General features: G+C 37.3%; 1 protein-coding gene across 2 annotated transcripts in view; it reads left to right on the top strand.

Annotated features, from left to right (window-relative positions):
• Nucleotides 1–24,733, top strand: part of LOC144451067 (neurobeachin-like protein 1) — a 312,418-nt gene that overhangs the window by 207,295 nt on the left and 80,390 nt on the right. For both annotated transcript variants that reach the window (XM_078141830.1, XM_078141831.1), the window contains 3 exons: nt 10,079–10,236; nt 11,043–11,167; nt 19,840–19,960. In XM_078141830.1, the coding sequence (XP_077997956.1) occupies nt 10,079–10,236; nt 11,043–11,167; nt 19,840–19,960 (404 nt within the window). The remainder of the gene's footprint in view (nt 1–10,078; nt 10,237–11,042; nt 11,168–19,839; nt 19,961–24,733) is intronic.

A 24,733-nucleotide genomic window follows, 5' to 3' on the forward strand; every position in this document is an offset into this window, starting at 1 on the left:
CAGCCATTTTGTTTGCGAATTTTCCATGTCCAAAGCCATAACTCAGACATGCTTGAACAGATCTCATTCAAAGTTGGTAATCCAACAGTGTTCTATGACATACATGTGCATATTCATTGTTGTTGTGATACGATCCAATATGGCCACCTGGCAGCCATTTTGTTTGCGATTTTCCTATGTCCAAAGCCATAGCTCAGACATGCTTGAACAGATCTCATTCAAAGTTGGTATTAGGACAGTGTTCTACGACATACATGTGCATATCCATTTGTTGTCATGATACGATCCAATATGGCCGCCTGGCAGCCATTTTGTTTGTGAATTTTCCATGTCCATAGCCATAACTCAGACATGCTTGAACAGATCTCATTCAAAGTTGGTATTAGGACAGTGTTCTATGACATACATGTGCATATCCATTTTCGTTGTGATACGATCCCCCATACCCGACCCATCCATTATTGTTGTAGGCATGTTCCATGCCAACATGCAGACACAACATATCTAAGTCTGTTTGATGTAGGTTCACAAGTGTTGTTGTGTGATCAGAGTAGTGATAATTCCTTAAAACCCAATCAATGACTATGTCATTCTCAATGACTTGTTCATTAATGCTGTAAGATACATCAACAAATTTTATAGGACAAATGTATGTTATGTTTAACGAATATACTAAATTATATTGAAATTGAAGTATGCAGTCTTAAGATATTGCGTAATTAGTTGATTTCATTAATATGCAAATATCTCTAATTAAACATTAACAGATCTGGCTCAAAACCTAATCAGGTCTAGCTATTACCCTAGAGATTATATATCCCAAATTTCATTACAATTGAGCCAGCCGATTTTTAGATAATGATGACACAGACAGACAGACAGACAGACAGACACACAGACACACAGACACACCTTCCCCTTTTAATACCTCCCAGTATGACAATGAGACAGCATACCGAGACCAGGTGGACAGAATTGTTGGTTGGTGTGCCGATAATAACCTTGAGTTGAATGTTGATAAGACAAAAGAAATTATCGTAGAAGGGTCCGTTAGCATATCATTGTCAATTGGTTCGTAGGGTAGAGTATTCAGGAGACGTCCATGTAATAGTAGTGATGGTGTTAATGGTTCGTAGTCATCTGGGCAGTCACTGGCGTAAGTGATTGGGCGATTGTTGTTTCTACTTCTGTAACCAGAGTAGGGAGTTCATCTAAAATGATGTGGGCGTGACCTAACACCTTTTTGAGTTTGTGGTTATAGTCAGTCCGATTAATCTTTCCCAAAATCCACCAAACGATTGGGCTCATTTGTACATCCATTCTACACGATGATTATTCATGTAGTCTTTGAATTCAGGGGAATTCAACAAATTTGTAATTTCTTCCACAGCGTTGAGGTATGTCATCGCGTTATCTGATATCATCTTAGTGGGTTGCGATCTTCTTGCAGCAAATCTGCAGAATGCGTTGAGGAAGGAAACTGTTGATAAATTTGTCACAAAGATGAATGGCATGAGTGACAGCGCATATGAATAAACAGATGAATGATTTACCTTCGTTGGCATGGCTACCCTTGGTAACGTAGAGAGTTCCGATGAAGTCAACTCCAGTCACTGTGAAGGGTTGGGCTTGGTTGACACAGCATGACTGTAATGATGGAGATATCAGCATGTCGCATCGGCATTTTCGAAGCGCCGCCTTGACAGCTTTGTATATACTTGGTATTTAATAGCATTGACGTATGTGTGTCACTGTAGACTGTATTCTGGAGTGAAAGACTTTTATAAAGTGGGCATGTCTAATCAATAGATGAGTAAACTTGTGGTTTCGCGGCAAAAGCGGGAAATTGCGTAGAGTAGTGGATTGGTGCATTGTGTAATCTCAAGCCGAAATGAAGTATTCCTTTTCCGTCTAGAAATAAACGAAGTTGTGTCACAAGCGGTTCATTCACTGGAGATTTTTTAGACAAGGCTGCAATTTCTTTGTCCAAAGTTTCAGCTTGTATTATTTTGATCCATAGATTTTCAGCTTCTCTTATTTCTTTGGGTGAGGGTGAACCTGTAGTGCAATTTTCATCATTTCCTTTAGTAGCAGTCACGAATCTCAATACCAGCACAGTAACTCTTATTAGTCCCCGCCGGACGAAGTCTGGGACGGGGACTTATGGATTGGGTTCCGTCTGTCCGTCCGTCCGTCCGTCCGTCCGTCCGTCCGTGTGTGCGTCTGTCCGCAGCTGTATCTTGGAGATGCCTGGACCGATTTTTTTCAAACTTGGTACAGGGGCAACATACAATGGCATACATATGCACGTCAATTTGTTTCATGATACGATCCAATATGGCTGCCTGGCAGCCATTTTGTTTGCGAATTTTCCATGTCCAAAGCCATAACTCAGACATGCTTGAAGAGATCTCATTCAAAGTTGGCATTAGGACAGTGTTCTATGACATACATGTGCATATTTATTGTTGTTGTGATATGATCCAATATGGCCGCCTGGCAGCCATTTTTTTTGCGATTTTTCTATGTCCAAAGCCATAACTCAGACATGCTTGAACAGATCTCATTCAAAGTTGGTATTAGGACAGTGGTCTATGACATACATGTCCAAGTCCATTTTCGTCGTGATACAATCCAATATGGCTGCCTGGCAGCCATTTTGTTTGTGAATTTTCCATGTCCAAATCCATAACTCAGACCAAGGGCTTGAGGCAACAATTCTGGTGTCTATAACAATATTGAATAACGCCGTGAATATAGACAACATCAACAAGTTCCATCAAGTTCTTGTTTATCATTATGTTCAGTATTTTGAATCGCTTATTAATATCTAATTATAATACACAGAGAAATACATATATTTAACTCGATCGAATCGCGCTGGAATACAAATAGAATATACGGGACACTGCTGTGGAGTGTACTGATTGAATAGCGCGCCAACAGTCATAGAATTTACTTCTCTGTCTCGTCACGCGATCGCGAGATCGAATGATTCGAATCTTGGAATTGGAAAATTCAACCTCCTTGAGCTTGGCATTTGCTCAATTTGCTCATTTGCTAAAAAAGGAGGGGTAGGACACTTTGGTGTTCTTTTTCGTCGTAAGCTTGACACCACATCGCCCTCGTTCACGGATGCTTTCTGTTTCGGGCAAACTTATGAGTATTTGTTTACTCAGTCAAATGATGTTGTTACGTTTTCTCTTTCATTCAAAGGTATATTTTGAAGAAACACATATGATGACTAATGTTTAATGATTATTTTTACGTAATTTTTTGAAAATAATATAGACCGGAATCGACTGTGTGTTCGAGCCTACCACAACTCCACTGTACGTCAGATTACCCAAAGTGCAGTATGATTTGTATGCTCGGAGATCAAAGGCGCAGCGCCGACACATACATTGTTGTTGGTTCTACACATGCATTACGTTGTATATGTCACTTTTGAAGAAAATATCTGACGGCTATCGCGTTGTTCCTGCTGTCCCAAAGTAATCATTAAAAAGAAATAAAATTTACTCAGTCATGAATTTATTTGTCTCTTTCTTTTTGCTCAAAAGCCAGGGGTTTAGTACACATAATTTACCGAGCTGTGGTGCATGCATAGCGTAGCGTACATGGGTCTAAGTTTATCTGCTTTCTGCATAGCGTCCGGGCATACATCGTTTACATATGTGGTTTGCGACCCTGCCGTATCATAATCACAATTTAGACTATTAAAAGTACAAACCTCTATTCACAGTTATAATTTTATTAGCTGAATTTTATTTCTCCGGGTTGATTGCTAGAAAGTTAGAGCGTAATTACCGAGATGTTTACACTACTGTACAAAACACGCGGCCTGTGTGATGATGGTGTCCGGGTATGCACCGTGCACGTCACTTTTTTGTAGAACATACGAGGATTTACAACCCAGCCATCCCACAATAGCAATCAATATTCTAGTAGTAAAAGTACATACATTTACTTACAGTTATACATTTTATTCAATTGATCTCATTTCTCACTCAAAGGCCAGAATATAATATTAGCACATGTTACAATTTACCGAGTGACAGCATTGCCATTACAAACATACAGTGTACACGTAACTTGACTAATGTTGTGCCTTGCATGATACGCGTTACACCATCCAGGTGCACCGCCGTGGCACCGATTGTCCATAGAAAATACAGGTAAAGATTTACGACCCTGCTGCTTACTGTCTCACAATTACAATTAATAAAACTACAGAAACATTTTTTCACGGTTACGAATTTATTTTCTCTCGAAAGCCTTGGTTTGTAACATCACGTAATTCACCGATTTTTGGGGATAAATGCTTTGTATAGAACATACCTGTTGACGATTTACGAACCTGCTGTCCCATGGTTGTCATACATGGTGACATAACATTTTCGAATATTCTATATGACTGCAATGACTACGTTCAAATCCTATCTTCGTCGAGGAATTCACTACGTGCCTAAGCACCCAGTATATCATTCGATTCGTATTCACACGTACTACAATTCTTCGTTCATGGATTTTGAAAAACGTAGAGACAGACAACTTTAGAATGTGACAAAAATCCAAAAATTTGTGAATTTTCAGGAAAATTAGTCTAAAAATGACAATAAATGCACGAATACAAATGTGCAAATGTAGTTTGTTTACATTTCTGCTGATTGTCACATGTAGTGGCTTTTCCGACAACATCATAAGTTTATGAATTAAGAGAATCGAAAAAACACCTAAATTTGACCAAAAATGTCATTTTATTAATATTACTGTGGTATACGATAGATATGCCGTAGGAAAAAATTCAAAAAGTACTAAAAATAGCAGAATTTCGATTTCTAGAAATAACTTGTTTTGAATAAGGATGGTGAACTTCCGCCCTCTGCTAGGCTTTAAAGCATTGCATGTAGTAGTATAGTGAAGATATGAGATTTAAGATGGCCTCCTCTGAAGGTATCTGCGAGCATACAAATCACATTGCATGATGGTCTAGCTCACTTGTCGTGAACTCTATGGCACCAAATATTGATTAAACCAAGATATTATCAACTGTGTTTTTGTTTATATCCCTCACAAAAGACACACCGTTTCAGAGCTTCAGTTCATATAATATGCTGTTTTGGCAATCTGTTTTACTGTCCCGCAAACACCACAATGTTCTGCAACATGCGAAATATATATCTCACCACAAGAGGGCAGCAGGTGGTATCAAGCTTCAAGAGAAAATTCATGGATCACATGTTCGATTTGAAGCGTCCTGATTGCTTTATTCGATGCCTTGTCCTACCCCTCTGTATTACAAGTACAAGCAAGGAATACGTTTGAGCTCGAGCACGCCAAGCAGCGGAGCGTGTCAGCTGTCGCGAGCACACTAAACATCGATTTTGTACCATGTCTATCCGTATACTTTCTTTTTTCTTTATTCTATTTTGGAGTCTTCCATATTTATATAAACTTTTTTTTCTACAATTATTATAAAAAAATGTTTCATTTCTGATATGGCTGCCTGGCAGCCATTTTATTGGCACAGTTTTCATGTCCAAAGCCATAACTCAGACATGCTTGAACGGAGTAGTGATGTCAAAAACAACCATATGAGGCCAAACAACATTAACCAGGTTTGAAAATGACAACATAAACTGCCAGTTCCTTAAAACCCAATCATAGTGGGGACTATGTCATTTTCAATGACTTGTCTTTCCATAGTTCTTGGATGAAAGATTTAGCTTTTATGAGTACCATTTTCCATTTTCCACACTCTAATGTGTGTCACAATAAGTGACTATTTCTTTAGCTTTGATGTCAGCGTTAAATAGTCTCTAAATCCCAATAGTGTTGTAGTTTCGAATCTTCTTCACATGTGGTAGCAGCAACATGTAGCATCATGGCATTAGAGTTCAATGTAGTTTGACCGTTCAGACACGAAAGTAAGTAACTTAGACATTACTGCCGTAGGACCATTTTCCATGAATAATATGGTCTACAACAAATTCCCAGTAACAATCTGCCCCAATCAATACCGATATTTCAAGTCAATGTTTGAGATTGGGTGAGCAAATTGTAAGCCCCTTAGATGAGGTCGGTTCAGTAGCGAGTGAGAGATTAAATTCGTCATCGGTGTGGAAATCTTGGGTTCGATTAAAGCCGATATTGTGCGAGGTCCGTCTAGAGTTTGCAATGTGACGTTTGTCCCCTTTCTCCAAATGTCGTTAGGTATACCAATGCTGAATTGTTCGGTTTCAGATGAGTTTATTGAGTTTAGCCAGATCACAAGTAATAAATGAATGTGTAGCACCTTCAATAATTATTATTCAATAACCTTGAATAATTGTCACAAATTGAACTTTTGTTCTCAATACCGAATATTTTTTCACCGAAATTTTCAGCTGTCAACACTACAGCTTTCATCAGCGGAATGATCTAACTTGACCTTCTTTGTGTGAAGGTCAATGATCGAGTCGTAGACATTTGGGAGTTTGTAGCGCCCCCCGTCTTTGTTGAGAGAAGGTTGTAATGCCCTGATGTAAATGGCTTCCTTCACTCCCCTTTCGAAATATCGTGGTTCAGTGTCCAAAACCTGCACTTTGACCAAGTCAACATGATGGCCTGGTGATTCCACATGGATATGTTGGGAGACCTCAGATGAAGTAGAGCTGCGTCGTCGGTGTTCAAGAAACCTGGTCCTGAGGGATCGTTCAGTTTCACCAATGTACGATTCCTGACAAACACCTCTGGTAGTCTGCCCTTGGCAAGGAATCATGTATATAGGGCCAGTGACGTCTTTCTTCTCTGTCCTGTCCTTCGGTGCTACTAAGAAATGGCGTAGAGTTCTTGTAGGTTTGTAACATACCCTTATGCCAAATTTGTTGAAATTTCTCCGAAGTGCTTCTGAAATTCCTTTGACATAAGGTATCACTACCTGTCCTTTAGATTGTATTGTACTGTCCTTTTTGGTAGTTGACTTAGCTTTAGGGGGCTTGTTGACCTTGTTAAAAGCCCACTGAGGGTATCCGCATTTCGAGAGAGCCTGGACGATGTGATGTTTCTCTTCATCAACAACATGAGGGTCTGTGATAACTGTCTTAGCACGGTGGAACAAAGTTTGGATTACTCCCAACTTATGTTCAAGTGGGTGGTTTGATGAAAAGTTAAGGTATTGGTCTGTGTGGGTTGGTTTGCGATATATTCTTATATCAAGATTGCCATCTGGTTGAATCACTGTCAGTGTATCCAGGAATGCTGAGGACTTATCTACTTCTCCTTCTGTGGTAAATTTGATGTCAGGATCAAGTGAATTCAAATGGTCTGTGAATTCCTGTGCAAATTCCTTCTTGAGTTTCGTGTGAGTGTCGTCCACATAGCGGTACCACCATAACGGTGGGTGTAGTGCGGTTTCGATAGCTAATTGTTCTAGATGTTCCATGTACAGGTTGCACACGATTGGTGACACCGGTGACCCCATAGCCGCTCCATGTATTTGTTGGTAATATTTGCCATTGTACACAAAATATGTACAACGCAAACAAACTTCCAGAAGCTTCACAACTTGAGCCGCCGATAACCTAGTTCTGTCCTTCAGGGAGGTGTCATTCTCTAGTCGAGATTGAATAATATGAAGTGCTTTGTCTATCGGTACCGAAGTGAAAAGTGCTGTTACATCATACGAACGGAGTTCTTCATCCTCTTCCACACGTTCAGCTTTTATCCTATCAACAAAAGATTTTGAGTTGGCTACATGTTGACAGGTGTTTCCAACAAGAGGCGATAATATGCATGCCAAATGTTTAGCACAGTTATAGGTTATTGAGCCTATGCTACTCACTATGGGACGGAGTGGAATGTCAGGTTTATGCACCTTAGGCAATCCATAGAACTTTGGTGGTAATTCAGTAGTTGGATACAATTTGCGATATTCATCTCTGTTAATCCCTCCTTCTTTTTCCAAATCCTGTAGAACAGACACAAGTTCCTTTTTGTACTTTGATGTAGGATCTTTGGTGCCCAGTTTCTTATATGTAACATTATCGTTTAGTAGGTTTTCACATTTCTGATGGTACTCCTGAGTGTCCAAAACAACAACAATCCTAATTTGTGACAATATGTATTACCAATACAGATGAACTTTCATGATAACCTTGAATAATATTGTAGCATTTACCGTATCCAAGTCTGTAGATACTGGAGCAACAGCTGTTTTCAGTAAAACGGGTCCATTTTGCAAGTTTTCAGTAGTTTTCATTCTAGCTAAGTTGACTAGCGGTCTGAGAAGGGGTCGAAGTAGGTTTGGTGTTTTCCTCAGATTTCTTTGGCACGGTTACCTGTTTAGTCTCCGAATTAGAACACAGCAATGTGTGGTTTTTCCGGCCACATTTAAGACATTTGCCTTTCGAGTTACATTCTGAAGCGCTGTGTCTTCCGAGGCAATTGAAACACAGTCCATCCCATTTTGTGATATCGTGACGTTTCTTGCGATCAATGACTATGACACAGTCATTGTGGTAGTGCGGTCCCTTGCAGTAGGCGCAAGTTCTAGGTTTTCTTGGGTGTGTCGTTCCTTTGCGAGGGTGCAGTCCTCCTAGTGTCTGTGTAAAATGTGGCAGTGTATGGCATTTCCATGAAAGTATTTCGTCCTGTTTCATTGTTAGAACCAGCTTGAATTGCTTCTATCTCTTTCAGTAGTGCTTGTCGTAGTTTGGCGAGCTTCCAGTCTTTATTACCATGTTTGCGCACAATTTGTTGACGAACATTCCCTGGTAATTTCTCTAATATGAGCGGTACCAGCAAGTCACCGTACAAGGTCTCCGTTTTCCCTAGAGCTTTGAGTCCACGAATACTGCTTTCCAATGTGTCATAAAAGTTCCTCAGACTATCTTGTTTGTTAGTGGGTTTTGATAACTCCCACAAGGATTTCATGTGAGCATGAATTATCTTATGGGTCTATCTGTATCATTTTCTAAGGAGTTCGAGAGCGTGTTTGTAGTTTGCGTCTTTGGGTTTTGAATTTTCTGTAGTCCGTCAGCCATTCTTGTTTGATTCTGAAAGTTGGAGTGGTCAAGCGTTGTACTGTATTTTTCACCATTTACGAGTTAATTAAACTGTCTCACGATTCCTGGTCTTGGCACCAAAATGTGGCTAGGCACATTAGAAGGGCAGGTTGTTGTGAGGCAGAGTGTGGATGGTGGATAGAGAGAGAGAGGAGTCACTCCAATTGTGGCTAAAATCAGAATACTTTATTTCACAGGATAAGTAATGTTAAAAGTTCAGCGTATAGGAAGTGGTTTGTAGCTAATATTGGTATAAGAGATATATGATCGTGTTGATAGATATATAAGCTTACAACATCTGTTTGTGTATACATGATGTTACTGACATTTATGAGATTTAAGAGAATATAATTGAAGTTGAAGTGACCTCTGATGTCTTCATCACTAGACCAAGAAAGACTATGCCAAATTTGATGAAACTTGCCACAGATATTGATCATACCAAGATACTACCAGTATAGCTCTTAATGAAATATGGTGCTGTCAATTAATTGTCCATTTGCATAATTAATGAACTTTGGCAATTAAAGCCTAGACCAAGAAAGGCTACATCAAATTTGATGAAACTTGCTGAAGATATTGAAAGAGCAAAGGTATAATGATATAAATTCAGTTGCTAATTTGCATATTTGATGAACTTTTCAGTGCCATAAGAGATATATAGCCAGGACTGTACTGAAATCAAGTGAATTTGCCACAGATATTGATTACACAAAGGTACGACAGTACAGAAATACATTTCAAAGTCTCAGTAAGCACATTAACAACCTTTCCCCTCTTATGGGAGCATTCTCAGTTTATCTCTAGTCATGACTTGGATTCACTAACAACCAGGACTGTGCATTCTTGACATGCGGATAAACTTTGTACCATACACACATACATTTCTTGGGATGTACAATCCAATAAGCATTTACAAAATAAATTCTTACTGATTCCTCAAGCCAACTAATTATAATCTTCCCTGCTACATCTCCGTCAAATGTGTTGAGTACTAACGGGATAAATTTTATGTATATTCTATTAATTAGGACCAAATTATTGAACCTTTTATGAAGCAGAGAAAGACAGAAAACAGCAGACACAATGCAATATTGAATCAACTTAGAAATCAACACATCTCAACACTTAGACAATGGAGAGCTAGTAAACGATTCCTGACTGGAGAAAGAGGAGCATGGGCTGAAAGGTAAAAACTATTGAAGTTAATATATTCTATACATAGATTGGATTTCATGTTTATTTGGTAGTACAGTGAGATAGATCAATCAGTATCGACATGTGGGTGCCAGTGGTAAGTGCCTGTGGATGCCATTGGCAAGTGCTTGTGGGTGCCAGTGGTAAGTGCCTGTGGTTGCCTGTGGTAAGTTCCTGTGGATGACAGTGGCAAGTGCCAGTGGTAAGTGCCTGTTGTTGCCAGTGGCAAGTGCCTGTGGGGGCCAGTGTGCCACACTAGAGGTATTTGCACATACACTTGTGGTGTTCTCTAGCTGTCCTTTCAAAAGTGTTGTGAGTGAAAATGCAGCTAAAAACACCACAAGTCACATGTTATGAGGTGCTATTCATATTATTACAAAGTGAATTAAATGGCTGTCAGTCATCAAACTATATGAAGTATTTCACATTTGTGTTGTACTCTTGATATGTCAAATTAATTTTGTTGCATCAATTGTGTCTTTCAAATGCAGCAAATTTCATGAAAAAAATGAATTGAAGTCATGTACATGGAACGATTATGGATTCATTTGCATACAGGTATGCAATAAAAGTTAACTTTACAGTGGTGTACGTACCACTGGTATGTGCTTTCACCAATGCAACTTATCACTGGTACATATATAAGAATAACTGTCTTTGTGACAAATCAGCCAACCCTTTGAAGTGATCCACGTCACTCTTATTTCAGGTACCATAAACATCAGAGCATTCTGCCATACTGTTATCTTACATCTCCAATATTTAATATAATAATTACTGCCTTTGTTTCACCACCAGAAATCCACAAGCAGTGAATTGGAAATTGTCCATGACGGAGAACTTTTCCAGAATGAGACCAAAACTAACACAGAACTATAACTTTGATGATCACTTGGAGGCTGCTCAACAGAGAGATAATATAGGTAGAATGAATTAAATCCATCTCATTAAATCTTGTGTATCCAACCACTTAGATGTAACGCTTTACTATCCTGTCACACACAAGTACTCTGAGGGTTCTACAAGACTGACTTTATCTGCATTTCATATAATTAGATGTTATTCCCCAACATTTCTCTTCATTCAGCCAAGGAAAATACAAATGACATAAGAGGCCTTTTCAATTCTTGTGTAATAACTTGTGGTTCTAATACCTTTAGATCACGAGTATTTTCTGGCTGAATGAGGAAAAATATCGGGAATAAGACCAGTGTCGGTAATATCACAGAAAAATTGGGGAAAGTAATGGCAATTTTGAAGTTTTGACTCATATTTCGAAGACAGCAGAACCAGTGATATAGATATGCTGTGTTAGTCCCCGCCGGATGAAGTCCGGGACGGGGACTTATTGATTGGGTTCCATCCGTCTGTCTGGGGCCGTTTCTTGGAGATGCCTGTACCGATTCTTTTCCAACTTGGTACAGGGGCAACATACCATGGCATACATATGCACATCAATTTGTTTCATGATACGATCCAATATGGCCACCTAGCAGCCATTTTATTTGCGATTTTTCCCTGTCCAAAGACATGCTTAAAGGTGATTCAAAATGCTCAGATTCACTATCGCTAATTTGCTAGACGACATTTTTGTGAAATACATTCTGGTTTTAAAACTTTTAAAAAGCGTCTGCAAACACCTTAAAATTACCCTTTTTCAGTCAGTTCCCTTCGGATTTACTTCGAGAGTTTTCGGGTATTTCCGGTCCCACCGAGACCACGGGATTTTATGACGTCATAAGGAGTAATGGTTAGCACTAAGCCTATGACAAGCGTAGTCACTAGGTGAATAAAACTCAACAGCATTGTGAAAAAATACATTGGTAGTGGTTGTAATAGACATCAGTAAACAAAAACTACAGTCTACATGTCTTATTAACCAACATTTACTGATATTTACTCACACTTTCTCACTAATTGCCAGTGTCTGTGGGTATAATAAATGCTAAAATATTATCTCCCCATACTATGGCAAAATAAATCTTGCCACCGGTTTGTGATTTGGGTTAAAAAATCTGATTTTTGGTTAAAAAACTTAAACTCTACTACTGGGCAGATTGGGCTGAAATTTGGTTGGGTGTTTCTACTAAGAATTGTTCATGATATGATGGTCCCATCAGTGATATGCAAATTAGGGCTAAAATGTGTCTTTTTGGTCAAAAATCTATAATTCCAAAACCACAGAGCAGATTGGGCTGAAATTTAATGGGGATGCATCTACGATATAGTGACGAAGAAATATTAAGGATACAATGATTCCATGAGTGATATGTAAATTAGGTGTAAAAATGTTCATTTTTGGTCAAAAACTTATATTTCAAAAAAGTACTTGGTCAATGAAACTGAAACTTGGTGAGATGTTTGTGAAAGTGTTATTCTGCGGATTTTCTTCAAAACATTTTGACAAAATTGGCCCTAGCAACCATGACCATGCCCTTAGCAACAACCAAATGGCAGTATATTTTGGTCAAATAACAACATCATCTGGTAGGCAAGTAAGTAAACATTCAAAACATGTATGCAAATACCCTATGATGCATGACACAAGTATATATTAATTATGGCGGTCCTTTTTATTTTTCTGTTTCTCATCTCCTGACCGACCCTAATTTGCAGCTCCGACATCAGAAAAAAAAAAGTTTTTTTATTTCCGACCGACCCCTGAGCACAAATTGTAAAGTTCCTCGTGGCGTCTTAGACCAGTGTTCTGCGGAGGCCGCGACCTTGCGACATTGGCCCCCTAAAATTACAAATGACGCAATAATTTTCCCACCTTGCGTCGCTTTGGCGCATTCATTTTTTTGCCACAAAAAGATCAACTTTGATAAACTTAATCTACAAATTGAAACATTAGAGGGAGTAGATGAGACGTCGAAATGGACGTCTCTCTTCACATGTTTTGTCTACCGTCACTATCGTGACCTCTGACTTACTCACTGACGTGTGTGAAACACTGAACTTGCTACCGGAACATGTATCTGCCACAGCTCAGAGGCCTTAGTAAATCAAATTTATGGGACAGGTTGTGATTTTCATTTGATGATGGGTTAGATTAATGGAAACAAAATGAGTACATGTGTATTTTGATTCCGAAAAAAAGCTGTGTTAGGGGATCGTGTTGCATGATGTTGAATCACTGGCATGGCCAAAAGAGACGGCCGATGCATGTGCGCCAGACATGAAGAATGAACTTTGTGCAAATCAGAAAATAATTACAGTGGTATTTACAAAGCATCCCAACTTTGACGTTGATAGTTTTAGTTAAAGATTCAAGTTCTGAGTTTCAAGGACACCTAATGTCAGCTTTCCGTATCAAGTTTATGGTATGAAACTAATGCTGTCATTTGATATAGCAGGACCAAATCATGATACACAGCCAGTAACGTAACGGTAATTAATAAAAAATTATTTTAAAGTTTGTTTGACAGTATTATTTGTAAGGTTTTCGTTCACAGTTGCTACTTTTTAAAGTCAGGGATTTTTTTTTCTTCAAAATGTTGGTTTTTCTTAACCTCGTCATGAATTTGAAGAGGGAATTATAAACACAGCAGTGTACTAACACTTAGTAAGAGTTATAAAAAATGAAACAACTGGTTACAAGTTTAGGATTTCTCAAAGTTTTTATTCAATCATATGTTCACTGTGAGTTATTTTGAAGTTGTTCTTTGTCCTTGTCTGAAAAAGGGAATTATAAATTTGAGCACTGCTATTCGTTGATATTCAGATTAAAAAATGATGTGGGAACCCTGTAGATTTTACCTACTTACCGCCCTTAAATAAAACACTGTGATAAGTATTCACCTTCTTACAAAGTTGTTCTATGGACTTGTCAACCTTGCTAAAATGAAGGAAAGAGACTTGTAACAAGGATTCAATAAAGAGAAGAGAAAAGAAGTTGTAGAGCGACTGACAGGACAGAAAGGACAGAGAATAGAACTGAAAAAATACAGATTTTTGTTTCTTGCCCCTTTTTTTTTTATTTCGCCCGCCCGCCCCGCCTGACTATTCCACTGGAGATGAGAAACAAAAAAAAAAAGGTCACCCTTACTTGTAATAAAATTTCCTGACAGTCAGAATGAAGTACCATTTTTGACATATTGCTTTTAAAGTGTTACTACAAAAGGTTATATAAATGTAGTAATGTTGTTTCACAATATAAAAACATTCTCTTTACTTTAATTTCTGGTAAAGGTCAACTTATTTTTACATGACTAAATTATTACACTAAATGAGAAATAAGGTACCAGTTGTACAAATTAAAATAGGCCACTACTGTACAAGTATAAATACTTTCCCCCATGTACAAATCATCTTTGTTTTTTTTTAGCACAACTGAACTGAGGTTCAGTAGTGCTATAGGGATCGCCCCGGCATCTATCTGTCTGTCTGTCTCTGTGTGTGTGTGTGTGTGTGTGTGTGTGTGTGTGTGTGTGTGTAAACAACTTAAACTTAAAGTCAAAACCACTGAACCGATTACCATGATATTTGATGGGTCCATTACCTCGGGTGGCTAGTTGGGAAATTGTTCAAATCAAAATGATTGCATCAGAGATGCCCATAGAAACAGCAAAACGGTGGTGTATTTCACAAAAATAACCACAGGGATTAAAAGACAATTAAGTAAACATTCCTAAAATGTTTGTAAATTTGCTTAGCAACAAGACCAAACCCATAGCAACAGCCAAATAATCATGCATATTGCAAGGATAACAGGAATTGATAGACAAAGGAATAAACATTCAAAAAATGTATGCAAATATGTCTAGCAACATGACCATGCCCATAGCAACAGCCAAATGATCATGTACAAAATGGTTGGATAAGCAACTGGACGGTCATTCAGCAAATGAACACCTATACCTAGCATGGATCAGCATGTGCATAAACATTGTTAAAAACTGTACAGTTGTGCTACAACACCATTGGCGCTATTTTTGTTTATTTACTTACATTAATTATGTTTATTCATATATTTTGGGAGGTTGCTGTTGCAGAAGATATTTATCGCATTTCTAATCTAGCTTTTATTATTTCAATAAAAATTTTACTGAAAATGAAATGGATCAGATGCACAAGTAGTGATGTAAAATATTGCAACAATATAACTTTGATTTAGAGCCATGTCAGTGGTATTGACAAATTATGATATCTAGTTTCAATCTTGTTGCTTGACATTTTTGTTTTGTATCTGGATTCACTAAAGCAAACAGGAAATACACTTAGAGATAAAAGACCTCTTACTCCATCTAATTGAAATTTGATAACTTCTTGCATATAAGTAATTGGCCCAAAACTGACCAAGTACGGGCAGAGTTACGAGCTCGCAAGTCTCAAGTACGAGTGACGTCTGAACATATATACGGGTGACCTAACGAGCTCGTAAGTCTGAAATATGAGTGACGTCATGTAGTGGTCCTCCTAATTACTGCCCGGGGAAGAAAGAAAGCGCTCAGGAGCAAACTAGAGGGTAAACAGAACAAAATTTGTGTAGGTGCAGGTTTTTCAGCCTGAAAATTTGTAGCTGGTGACGTCCATAGCCATTGCATGGATTCATTTATACTGGATTCAATGAGTTACTGCCCATGGAAAATCTAAACGTCAAATCGATATCAAAAGTCGATTTGTGATTGAACTAGAATGTTAAGAACCCTATCTAACCTAACTTGTGGCCGCACAAGTCTTGTTTTATCATTTTTAGGCTAACAATCCCTTCGTTCACCTAGACCACGGAAGTACTTCCATGCCTAGACTCAGTACAATGTACATTTTATCTGCGCCATCTTTTTTCCTGGGACATATCATTCTGTTGAAGGGTGTGTGGCTATAGTAACGATCCCGCCTTCCAAGTTTTTTATTTACGTGACAAATGATCTGACAAATAATAAGGAATATATTATCGTCATGATATGTGTGACTGAATGTTTCATTATGAAAATAAATTTCCTAACCAATCCTGCCAACACAACATAACGGCGTTTGCGAACATAAGCCGTATTGGTAAGTGGCATAAATCGAGCGCCCGGGGAAAATTGCGTTACCAAACCAACTAGACAGATATATAGCAATGTGTGCAAAGTGACTTTTCGGGTCCGTAAGTTTGCGTGATAGGCCAACATAATTACGCTTGCGAACATTGGGGTAAGGGACATAATTAAGTAACGCCCGGGAAAATTTCGTCACCAAACCAACACTGAAACTAGACAGATAGATAGCATATATCCTTACGAGGGCACAACTACAAATTTGTTTAAATTGTACGAGTACAGATTGGCTTTTAGAGACTGCAAGGTAGACATCGCTATCGCTACTAAATGTAAATATTTCTTGAAGTTCAGAAGTGAAAATGTGTCTTTACTATTAGACGTTCTATCGATAGCAAACAGGTGTCGACTGTATGTGGCCACAGAAACATTAAATCATGAATATGTTCCAAACCAATGCAATAAATATCAACACTTATGATATCGATATCAATCGCAACGAAAAAAATTGTACCATATAAAATTAGTACTGTCGTTTATAATGAGCAACGTAGAGAAACAAACTGGACACTGATAAGTGTCATTCAGATGCAAACTACAATTGTTACTTTCACTTCTTTAGCGCCGTTGATGTGCATGCAGTTGTCGCGGTCTGTGTTGTGATGTGGCACCGCTAATTTAAAATCACGGTTGAAAGTGTTCTTACATTTGCACCATTACATGACAACACATCTGTGTGTGTACATTGTAAAGAATCTCAAGAAGAAGAACAATTAATCGGTAGAATGTGTGTGTGCGTCATGCCATGAATCCGATTGGCAGTTGCGTTTTACCAGCGTTGATAAAATGTGTTAACATGGCATTGTAACTTTCGTACATTGTCCGACTTGTTCGCCGACATAGACCTAGATCGAATACAAATCGCTGACTGATTAACATTGACTCGATGATCGTGATATATACAATAAGGTGCTAACATTGCTAACATTGAATTGGAAAGAATAATCTTTCACTATGTAGTGATTCAACAAGGTGTGGACTATCATTTATGAAGTACGCTTTTTATGAGATACGACTTGCCAAGCATGATCATGAAATATGAATTTTCTTCCCTGCAAATCAGCAATGGCATACTTTCAATAAGCTTAGCACACACTGACAACGACCCTATACATTTGAGAAATCTTTTCATTCATTTTTCATTAAACAACTATTTAATCGTAAGAGTGTTTCTTTATGTGATCATAATATTATGCCTAGTGTTGATTTAATGTCAGATAAAAAAAAATTACTAGTAACATAAGTAAGTTGAAATATAAGGTTATTGAAATTGATTATAACAAATTACTCTTAGACTACCAGATACTTTGTGAGATTCGTGGTATTTGCTGTCTTCCATGTGAGCCCCATGAAAAATGGATGATCATGTTTGTTATTCAAACAACGTACCAGATTGTTGTCACGTCGTTACTTTTTTAAAAAAAATATTTAAAAAAAAATCTTTTATTAATTAAAGAAAAAAGCAACAGAGCAGAAAGTACTAAGAAAAGAAAGAAAAGAAATAGAAAAAAAAACGTCGTTACTTTTTCTACTTTTCAATCGATCAGCTACTTCAGACGATGTTGTCGTAAATGGTCAAATGGAGCGACTGTTAACATATCAAAACCTATACGTAAACCGTCCTTCCCTTTGTTCGACAATTGGTTCTTTTATTACCCTTATAAACTGGGGCCGGTGAAAGACATTACTTGGTATTGCATTTACTCAGAATTAAATGCACTGTTGATTTTTTACACATGATTTGTTGAGATTTTAGAAATTAGCTTATAATTATAAAGACTGGGATATGTTGATAATGGGAATCCATTCAAATATGTAACTACTCTGATAGAGTTCATGGTGTCTTACAATTGAAAACATACAATGAATGATAATCATACTTTCCCGGGATCCCAGAAGTAACGTGGGAGCGAGCTAGCGTTGATTTGTAACGCAGCAGCTCGGCATTGACTACGTCATTATTCACCAAGGAAAGACCGTATTTGTGGGTGATCACAATTTCACACTAAAACGTCCACAGTGTCATCAGAGCTTGTTTTAGTAAGGGCAAGTTTAAATATCCCACATTTAATATTTATTCGTCTTTTCATGCATAGATGAACGGCGTAGGAGGTTTAGTGTGTGTGGATGTCGTGTCCGATGTAGCTAACGCGAGTTGTGCGGAGTTCAATCTGTAAACCGTAAAATCGCACAATACAATTTTTTCACATCAATGATAAGAGAATATCATTATTATTACATTTAATTTACAACAACAAAATATTCGCCACGTACTCGCGGAATACGACAAGCGTGAGTCCTCTGCGTACTCATCGAAAATTAGGCCAACTGCAAGAGTATGACGTCACCCGTATATGGAAATTACGAGTTCAGACGCCACTCGTACTTGAGACTTACGAGCTCGTAACTCTGCCCGTACTTGGTTAGTTTTGGGCGAATTACATACCTCCTTCTTGTCAAAGTGGTAATAATAGTATAAAAACAGTCAAGAATAAAAATGGTAGTTACTAAAATGCATATATAGCCTATGTAGGCCCAACAATATTACATATACTTTCACCATTAAAATATATCACATTATGATAAAAATTCAGTTATTGACGTGATCCCTGAAACCAAAGAGTACACAATGGGGAGAAATGACTATGAAATATAAACAATAAATAAAGTCACATGCAGGTCACCCTTGTGTGTCATTCCAGTCAAAAGGTCACAAATGCACATGGCGACACTTTCTTTCGTCTTCGTTGTGTCTAAAATTTGGCACACAGAAAGCACGGGGTACACCGCCAATAACTGCGTATGCGTATGACACCATGACATTGCATGTACATGCACGTCTGTATGCCAGAAACTACGGCAATATCGTATGTGATATGATCAACATTTAATTTTGCCGCTACCATGACCAACAAGATAAAGCACTAATCCATTAGGCAATTTTGGGCTGAAAAAATCTGTATTTTATGAGTAGATCAATGAAATAGTTTGACTCACAGTAATATCAACATACATACCTCAAAACAAATGCACATAATGACGGTCCATCTTCTTGATCATGTATGTCAACTTTTGTCGATATTTTTTTGGCTTCAGAAATTGTAAAAATAAGGTTCAACCTCTCTATCCTTGGGGATAGTGATCATATATATTATACCAATCCCATGACCAGTATTTCACAATAATTTCAATGTTTGTAAGCAAATATTATATATGAGAACCGATCGCAAGGTCAAGGCCGTGGCATTAAATACACGCTGATAAGCTACGACAGATTGCTTTGTTTGTCTTAAGCTGTGACACGTGCAAGTGCACATGGCGGAATTACGCTCAATGATTGGTCAATGGAATCTGTCAATCAATATCGGCAATTGGTCAGTTACCCTAACTGCCTCCTAGCTAAAATAATATTGTATATATCTTGTGTATCTCAGTCCATGGATTTGTGTTATTGCCAATTGCAGTATGGCTATTCAAGACAGTTTCTAGTCTATACTCAGTACATTATTAGTACTTTATTAGTATCTAATCTTATGAGTGTGTTTATCTCACAGGAAACAACATGACATCATCAACAGAGGCAATTCCTTTAGCTGTTGCTAAAGAAGCAATGGTGAACGAATTGGAAGATGATGTACTAGGTGATGAAGAATGGAATGTAGTCAGATCAGAAAGGTAACCTTTATACTTTAACCTATGACCTCTTTGTTCTTGCATCAGTCCATGGAATTAGAACCCCAGGAAAGACAGCTGTTATAGATCAAAGGGACAGTCATTGCCTCCACTGTTTGCTAAGAAAACAAGTCTGTTTTCATAGTACTAAGGTGTGAACAGCAACTTTTTAAGATCGTAACAAGCTTAGCATATTAATGAGGGCGTTCAGGTTTTGTTCGGGTGTTCTCAACTATTATCGATAGTGTCATGATGCATCATTGATCAAAACATGGCCACCGACAAGCAATTCTGTGACATGGCGTGCGTGACTTCTGACATTGACGATGAGGAAAATTCTTTCAACACGAACGATGCTGATACTATTGAAAGTGCTATTGTGGAAGAGGATTGTTTTTGTGTATGTGTGGGCCCGGAGTCGGGCTCAATGATAGCGTATGGCGGCGAAGGTTGTCCTGTTGTAAATAGCAAAATAAACATAAACAATCAAGTGTGATCACAACATTAGGCATAATAACCTTGAAAATCAGCGACATTTGACAGTCATTTGATGCTTGACAACAATCTGCAGCTAAGAGATTGTGGTGTCATCGGAAAGCTTTTAATCAGCGCTTCAAATTTTACTAAGACACTTTTTGTCAGAGATTGTCGCAAAGAAAACAGTCAGGAGGTGAAATTAACTCACAAAAAATGTAATGGCAGTTAAAAATCTTCATAACTTATCTAGTTGTTGCTCGGTTTTCAAATGTTTGGTATGACCAAGCTCGTAGTGACGCTATCTAACTGCTGAAACACTCTGCGCTGTCGCATTGACCCCTCTATTCAACTGCGCTTGCATAGCAACGACCCTGGATTTTTGAACGCCTTAACAACAGAAGAATGGCATTCTTGAACCACGGAGGCGATGGCTATGCAAAAGGGACCCAACACAATAGAGACAAAGGGATTAACTTGGTCTAAAACAAAAGATTTTAAATCGGATTAAGCCAGTCGTCCTTCCTGGGGTTCTACTTCCATGATCAGTCATACACACACTTGTACATACATGTACATACATTCGCACACATGTACTGACAGGCAGACACACACACACACACACACACACACACACACACACACACACACACACACACAGACCTAAACACACGTCAGAAGACTTTACCAAAGAATGCTATGTGGGCTAAAATGCAACCATAGACAGTGCAGGAGTCATATTATTAATAGCAAAACAAAACAGAATTCTATAACTACACAAAAGAAACAGTTCATGCCATATACACAGAATAACAAAAGATATGCATAGAATTGCAAAACGGATTACAATACAAACACTATGAAGTATCTAAATCCTAACAACATAAACATTCTAACCATGTGTGTTAATATACATATCCTATAGGGGCTTCACACTGAAGATACTTAGAGCGCTCTAAGTGATTAAAGATTATCAGTATTAACAGTTTGTTATTTAGTCTGCTTTCACACATGCTTTGTGAGACGGTGGACCAGGCGTAACATTCCATTGAAACAATGGACCTTACCTGTCAAAAGATTGGACATTTTACAACCCCGACATTAATATTATGGAGCCTTCAAGAAATGTTCAGAGGTACCCCAATCCCTCAAATTCAGCAAAAGTAGAAATGCAGAAAAGCACAGAAACAGAAGAAAAAAACGTCAAAATCACAACAAACGCTACAATTATTGCAGCTCCCCTATCTAAAATGGCTGACTTTGATCAACTACAACACAATAGTATTAAAGATAAACTGGTAATTCTTTTCAAACGTAATGGAGTTACTATAGTTTCATTGGCAACAGCACTCGGTTTAGTTATAACTACTATAGCTATTGCATTAGGTATGAAATCACCACCTACTAGTAGTAGCGGTAGCGGTAGCAGCGGTGGACCAGTCAAAGCAGTTATTAAATGTGTTGCGGATGTATTAAAATGGCTAGGTAATAAAGCAGCGATGGCACTGCCAGGTATTATTGGCTCTATTGTGTCGTTTGTTTTAAAAACAGCGGGACAAGTTGTAGGATTTATAGCTGAACATGTATGGTTGTTGGCGACTGCAATAGCGGTATACCTTTATGAACGGATTTTAACTAAACAAACAAACAAAAAATAAATGAAAAATAAAAAATAATATACTATTAAATATACTAATATTTTTTTGTATTTTAGTATAATATAGTATAGAAAAAAATGCCTTACAATATTGAACTTCAAGGTGATTACTCAAAATTGAATGCACTCGGTAGTAAAGGAGAACGAACTCATCACGCTGTAACGTATAATCCAAATCGTGCAAAACCTGGTGAAGTTTTATATATCAGATGTCCAAAATTAGAAGACACTGTTTTTGATCTTAAACTAGAAGGTCATAATAAGAATTTTGTTGTCCAAAACCTGTCTGCTAACATCATCGGTCGATTAGTTTTAAAATTCGAAGGGGAAATCTTAATGGATTTAACAAACTACAACTTAGTACAAACGTATAAAGATCTGTATTCAGATAGAACAAATAAAACGCTGTATGGAATTCAGTCAGAAAATCTCCGAAAATTGAGAAGTGGTAATATTGATGGAGTTGGTGGTGGGGATTACTTAGGAGAGGGTGCACTTCATAAGGCATACAGTAAAAAATATGCGATCGATCTCGCGAAATTACACCCAATAATGAATGGTCATGGAGCCGTATATCCTTTGAGCTTAGGAAGTCATATCGAATGGGAGATTACTCTTGCTTCTATTAATAAAATCCTAGTAAGTGAAGACACAGATCGTTGGGATTATACTTTAAAACAAACATCCAACTTGAATATGAAATGATAAGAGATCCAAAGTTAGCTATGGAAGTTAAGGGTTATTATAACAGTGGTAAAAGTTTTCTTTACGAACATATTCAACATTTCAGAACAATTAACTTCTCTGGTACGAATACAATTATTAACGAGAACATTAATATACCACGTAGAAGCTTGAAAGGAATTTTTGTATTATTTGGTAAACCACAGCTACAAGAAAATTTAGACACTGAATTATTCTTTAATCCTAGTATTAATTCTGTTGCAATAACGATAGAAGGTATCGCAAATAAAGTGTATGCACAGGGATTATCTCCTAGAAAATTTTGGGAAGAAACCAGACATTATTTCATGTCATCTGAGTTCTGTTGCGATAAACTAGAGGAAATAACTGAGGAAAACTTTCTGTTAAATAAATATTGTCTGTTTATTGATTTAAGAAGTTTTAAGGATAATAGATATCATGGTAGTGGTCTGAAAGTCATGAATACAAAAGATGGGGTTCAACTGGAAATTCAACGAGAATCCACAGACCCGCAAGAAAAAATAACTGCAAATATTTTCATTATAAGTGATGCTATGCTTAAAATTCAAGAATCTAAATTAAAATCTATTATATATTGATACTATTAGTATATGAAAATGATCTGGCTTGACCCTCCTTTCAATATGCTTATTAGTGCACCGACATGTTCGGGTAAAACAGAGTTCATTATGGAACTATTACAAACGTATTATAAAAACGTATTCGATTACATAATCATAATCTGTCCGACGTTCATAAACAATAAAGCTTACGATAAAAAATGTATTTACAAAGACTCGGACATTATTATAATGATTCCTAACATAGAAAAAATAAATGAAAGTATTGAACTCGAGTGTTATAAAAATACAAAAAGTCTAATCATACTAGATGACTGCGCTTTCACGAAGGATGTCAAATCTCGTGTCAATATTTTAACAAAGTTAGCATTTTCAGCTCGTCATGATAATATTAGCGTATGGGTACTTACGCAACAATTTACGAGTATCGCTAGAACATTTCGAGAAAACATCTGTATGCTTGTTCTGTATTACACACCGAGTAAAAATGATGTGAAAGAAATAATTGAAAACTATGGAATGGAATTAGATAAGGAAGAAATTAATGAATTTATAAAAAAATTAAAATATACTCCTTATAGTAAATTAGTATTTCGTTTAAGACAACCTTATAATATAGATTTAGTATAGATTTAGTATAATTAATCTGATATAGTTAGTATAATATGTCATTGCTGTTAATCAATGATGTTGCCAATATTTGTTGGTTATTTATTGCGTTAGTTATCATCTACTTTTTTTACAAAATAAATATATTATTTATATTATTATATAGTTACTATAACAAAATGGAACAGACATTGTCAGAGCTCACTATTTTACAGCCGACAGCACCGGTAACAGCAATATCAGAGCCACAGGTGACTCCAATAATTAAGTACAGAGAAAGATTACTTTGTATCATTGCTGCTGGACAATCAAAAGCTTTCTTAGGAAAAAATTTCACTCTCGAATATATTGAAAAAGCGAGCGATAAAGAAATTGAAAAGTATTATAAGATATATGAAAGCACTTACAGTTCTCTCGTAAGTGACAACATTGTAAATGGAGTTTTATTTGGGATTAGTAAAATAGTAGGACTTATGCTTCCAGTACATAATGTGAATAAATTAAGTGACGACTTGAAAAACAATTTTCTTGTTACAAATCAATTCAAACAACTTACTGGAAAGTTAGCATACAGTTATGGTCCTCTTTTGGCATTGACAAGTGGTGGTCTCACCATTTTAAATAATATTAACTTTGCAACACACACTAGTCTCCTCAAGAAAAGTGACTTGAATGACTTGAATAGTCAAATTGAAAAAAATGACTTGAATAAATTGAATGACTTGAGTCAACTTGACTTTAATGACTTGA

Source organism: Glandiceps talaboti, chromosome 20, assembly GCF_964340395.1.
Source record: "Glandiceps talaboti chromosome 20, keGlaTala1.1, whole genome shotgun sequence".
Taxonomy (NCBI): domain Eukaryota; kingdom Metazoa; phylum Hemichordata; class Enteropneusta; family Spengelidae; genus Glandiceps; species Glandiceps talaboti.